This window comes from Castanea sativa, chromosome 1 (genome assembly GCF_040712315.1).
Source record: "Castanea sativa cultivar Marrone di Chiusa Pesio chromosome 1, ASM4071231v1".
In the NCBI taxonomy this organism is placed as follows: Eukaryota; Viridiplantae; Streptophyta; class Magnoliopsida; order Fagales; family Fagaceae; genus Castanea; species Castanea sativa.
The window spans coordinates 30140116-30145463 of NC_134013.1; the positions used below are offsets into that span (position 1 = coordinate 30140116).

At 40.4% G+C, this 5348-nt stretch overlaps 1 protein-coding gene across 1 annotated transcript; it reads left to right on the top strand.

Moving 5' to 3' along the window:
* The first annotated feature begins 378 nt into the window (after positions 1-378).
* LOC142624617 (uncharacterized) lies at positions 379-1239 on the top strand. The gene has a single exon (XM_075798269.1). The coding sequence runs from the start codon at positions 379-381 to the stop codon at positions 1237-1239; it is 861 nt and encodes a 286-aa protein (XP_075654384.1).
* The last annotated feature ends 4109 nt before the right edge of the window (positions 1240-5348 follow it).

Here is a 5348-nt window from a genome sequence, read left to right on the forward strand (position 1 = left end):
AAAGTAGAGTCTGAGCATGTTGGTGATCTCGGGAATATCTTTGGGATATTGAGGAAGCACAATCTTCGCCTTAACGCTTCTAAGTGCTCTTTTGGCATTGGTTCAGGAAAATTCTTAGGATATATGGTTACTCATCGAGGAATTGAAGTTAATCCTGACCAGATGAAGGCAATCAACAATTTACGGCCACCTCGGAATCCCAAAGAGGTTCAGAAGCTGACAGGGACGACTGCTGCCCTAAACCGATTCATTTCTCGGTCAGCCGACAAATGCAGACCTTTCTTCCAATTTTTGAACAAATGGAAGGGATTTGAATGGATTGAGGAGTGTGTCTTGGCCTTCTATCAACTTAAAGAATACCTTTCTCGGCCACTTATCATGTCCAAACCCGAGGTAAATGAAGTTTTGTTTGCATACATTGTTGTTGCTTTTCATGCTATGAGCTTGATGCTGGTACGGGTGGACAATGGTGTGCAGAGGCCAGTCTATTATGTGACCAAATCACTGCACGAGGCCGAGGTTCGTTACTTACCACTAGAAAAAGCCATTTTGGCAGTGGTGCACTCTACACGTAAGCTCCCCCACTACTTTCAATCTCATACAGTTATTGTTCTAACTCAACTTCCACTTAAATCGTTACTTCAGAGTGCTGACTATACTGGAAGAATTGCTAAATGGGGGACGATCTTAGGGGCTTTTGATATTAAGTACATGCCTCATACCTCTGTTAAGGGTCAAGTTCTCGCAGACTTGGTGGCTGAGTTTGCTGAGCCTTCTGTAGAAGAAAAAGAAGACAAGCAGAATATGGATGGAAAATCAATTGGCATGGTCGCCCTTCAAGAGCCTTTGTCCTGGAAGGTGTATATGGATGGTATGGCAAATCAAAAAGGATTAGGAGTGGGTTTAGTTATAGCATCTCCCGAGATGATCATTATCAAAAAATCCTTGAGGTTGAGTTTCCCGGCCACAAATAATGAAGCTGAATATGAGGCCCTATTGGTTGGGATGACCATAGTCCAGAAGTTGGGAGGAAAGGCAGTAGAGATGTTCTCTGACTCAAGATTGGTTGTTGGCCTAGTAGAAGGGGAATTGGAGGCCAAAGATCCGAGAATGCAACAATATTTGAATCAAGTAAGACTTTTGCAGTCAAAGTTTGAATCTTTCACTTTATTGCAAGTCCTTAGGAGCAAGAATACCCACACTGATTCCCTGGCCACCCTTGCAACATCCTCAGCTTAGGGCCTACCTCGGGTTATCCTTGTTGAAGACTTGTACAAGCCTACTGAGGTTAAATGTGATATGACCCGAATTCATCAAATTAGGGTAGGACTTAGTTGGATGGACCCTATAGTGCTATTCCTTAAGGAAGACATCTTGTCTAAAGAGAAGTCCGAAGCGGATAAAGTACATAGAAAGGCACCTCGATTCTGGCTATCCGAGGATCAAAAGCTATACAAACGCTCTTTTTTTGGACCATACTTGTTGTGTATACACCCTAAAGTAACAAAACTACTTCTAGAAGAATTACATAAAGGGATTTGTGGAAGTCACACGGGAGATAGATCCTTGTCTCATAGGGCTCTTACCCAAGGGTACTAGTGGCTAAACATGCAGAGAGAAGCACAAGAATATGCAAAGAAGTGTAACCAGTGTCAGAGGTTTGCTCCCAACATTCGTCAACCAGGGGGCATCCTCAATCCTTTATCCAGCCCTTGGCCTTTTGGTCAATGGGGTTTGGATATTGTAGGACCCTTCCCTAAGGCAGCAGGGAATAGGAGATGACTGCTCGTCGGTACAGATTATTTCACTTAATGGGTTGAAGCTGAATCACTGTCAAATATCAGGGATTTGGATGCAAAAAAATTTATTTGGAAAAACATTGTCACTAGGTTTGGAATTCCTCACACCCTTATTTCAAATAACGGCTTTCAGTTTGATAGTAAGGCTTTCAGAAGATATTGTTGTGATCTAGGCATTACAAATAGATATTCCACCCTAGCTTATCCATAGGGTAATGGACAGGCAGAGGTTGTTAATAAAGTAATAGTGAATGGGCTCAAGATGAGGTTGGATGATGCTAAAGGAAAATGGGTGGAAGAATTGCCACATGTCCTTTGGACGTATCGAACTACCCCCCGAAGATCAACAGGGGAGACACCCTTTTCAATGATCTATGGGGCCGAGGCTGTAATTCCTCTTGAAACTGGTTTCCCAACACTGAGGACTACTCTTTCACTCTAGACAATAATGATGAGTTATTGGGAAGTAGCTTAGATTTGGTCGAAGAACGAAGAAAGAACGCCATGGTTCAATTAGCATATTATTAACACAAGCTCACACCCTTATTTCAAGTAACGACTTTCAGTTTGATAGTAAAGCCTTTAGAAGATATGTTGTGATCTAGGCATTACAAATAGATATTTCACCTCGGCTTATCCACAGGGGGATGGACAGGTCAAGGCTATCAATAAAGTAATAGTGAATAGGCTCAAGAAGAGGTTCGTTGATGCGAAGGAAAAATGGGTGGAAGAATTGCCACATGTCCTTTGGACGTATTGAACTACCCCCCGAAGATCAACAGGGGAGACACCTTTTTCAATGACCTATGGGGCCGAGGCTGTAATTCCTCTTGAAACTAGTTTTCCAACACTGAGGACGAGCTCTTTCACTCTGGGCAATAATGATGAGTTATTGGGAAGTAGCTTAGATTTGGTCGAAGAACGAAGAGAGAATGCCATGGTTCAATTAGCATATTATCAACATAAGCTCAAACAAGGCTATGATTCAAACGTGAAGTTAAGACCACTGGCACCAAGGGATTTGGTTTTAAGGAAAGTTTTAGGTACTGCAAAAAACCCAACGTGGGGAAAACTAGGGCCTAACTGGGAAGGGCCATATTGCATAACCTCAGTGGCCAGGATAGGGGCTTATTATCTTAAAGATCTAGATGACAATGTTGTACCATATCCTTGGAATGTAAATAACTTGCGAATGTATTATTATTAATGAAGGTTCTTTATGTTATATATCATTTATTACTTTATATATTGCACTTCTCATTATGGTTAAGTATCAAACAGAACCTTGGTCATGCCTAGCTCTTCAGATCACATACCTTGGATAAATTGATATTTTTAGTTATTTTTCTAAGTATTAAACAGAACCTTAGTTATGTCTGGTTCCTCGGACCTTCTACTTTAGGTAAATTAACACTTCAAGTTACTTTTCTAAGTGTTAAACAGAACCTTAATTATGTCGGTTCCTTGGACCATCTACTTTGAGTAAATTAACACTTCAAGTTACTTTTCTAAGTGTTAAACAGAACCTTAGTTATGTTTGATTCCTCAGACCATCTACTTTGGGTAAATTAACACTTCAAGTTACTTTTATAAGTGTTAAATAGAACCTTAGTTATGCCTGGTTCCTCGGACCATCTACTTTGAGTAAATTAACACTTCAAGTCATTTTTCTAAGTATCAAACAGAACCTTGGTCATGCCTAGCTCCTCGTACTACATACTTTGGATAAATTGATATTTCAAGTCATTTTTCTAAGTATCAATCAAAACCTTGGTTATGCCTGGCTCCTCGGACCACATACCTTGGATAAATTGATATTTTTAGTTATTTTTCTAAGTGTTAAACAGAACCTTAGTTATGTCTGGTTCCTCAGACCATCTACTTTGGGTAAATTAATACTTCAAGTCATCTTTCAAAGTATCAAACAGAGCCTTGGTCATGTCTGACCCCTCTGATCACATACCTTGAAGACCCCTAAAACAGTGATTTGAACAAGTGGAAGTTCGTAAGCATCACTTAAAGCATTTGTAAGTATATCAAACATATTTGCTATCTGGTCTATGTCTAATTACTTCCTTAAGATTATTAGGTTTATGGGGAATGATGTGAATGATTGCTCTATTGTGAGATATGGATTTTGAAGTTACAAGGGTGTTTTGCTAATATTGTTGACTTACTAATTTTTGATTCTGTTAATTAATTAGAAAGGTATTATCACTTATATAGATAACAAAGTGGGGCATATCTCATTGTCCTTCTAATTAAGTGCTAAGTAAAACAGAAATTATACAAGGAAAATGTACAAACATCATAATCATGAAAGAAAGACTTGCAACTTTCATTGATTTAAGCCTCAGGAAGAAGCAACTTACTTACAAAGGGTCAAATTACATTACAACAAAAAAGCAAAAAAACAAAAACTACTAAGTCTAAGATAGAAAAAATAGGCGAGGACAAGTCAGGGCTTCATTTTTATCACAAGTTTTTCCTTGGAAGTCTTTGGAGGCTGGTTGGGAGTTGTGTTAGTAGAAGCAGGCCCCTAACCATTGGAGGGTCGCCAGAACAATTTCCATCGGCTGGGTAGATTCCTTCTCCTTGACAAGCTCCTTGGGGGCAATGGGGACTTGGGCAGCATCATGAGCTACTTCTTGGGTTGTTTCTGTTGGTTTCCCAGTAGCCTCAGATTGCTTAGTCTCCTTGGACGGATGACTAAAGGAAGGAAGGGTTTTGACAGGACTGTCCTTTCTAGCATCTGCTCCCTGTGAGGTAGCATCAACCTTGGGGACAGATGGACTAGATGCTCGAACGGCTGGAGGATAGTAGACACTTTCTGCCTTCCAGAGGGTAGAAGAGGCATCAACTCCTTAGCCTTTACTGCTTCTTCTCTGGCTTTTTGGCTTCCTCTTTGGCCTTCTCAGACTCCCTCAGACTCTTGTTGAGGGTCTCTATTTGTTTCTTTGTTGCCTTGTAATCCTTGTCGGCCTAGCGAAGCTGCAGACGTTGAGTCTCAGCCTGCCTCTCAGCCACCTTAAGAGTTGCCTTAGCACTCTTTTTATCACTTATGGCCGAGTTTAAACTGGCAGTGACCTCCTGCAGCTTTTTCTCTGCCACCTCGAATGTCTTCTGGGCAGCAACTCGCCTGGCCTTTTCGTCCTTCATTGTTCTATGAGTGCTGATGATTATCTCCTCAATCCTATGAGTAGCTTGGACGGCCTTTTCCCAGAAATAAAAAGGTACAAAGAAGCATACTCAGGTTAGAAAAGTTAAGTGTAAAAAAATATAAAATAAAATAAATAATAATAATAATAATAATAAAAGAAATAAGTGAATGAAAATTGAAGAAGAGTTGGATGGTAATCTTACTAGGGCTAGCTCCTTCTTTAATGTCATTAACACCTCATGCTTCCTCATCCACCTTAGTTCGTTCATGTCCTCGGGTAACAAAATAGCTTGCTCTAGCGCGTTGGCCAAGCAAGTAGCTGTTCCTAGGTCAAAACTTTTGATGGAAGCATCAGCAGTGACAGCATGATCGTTTAGGATCATGACTAG

What these genes read in the sequence shown, in the direction of transcription:
- LOC142624617 (XM_075798269.1), top strand. Translation starts at nt 379, where the DNA reads ATGTCCAAACCCGAGGTAAATGAAGTTTTGTTTGCATACATTGTTGTT.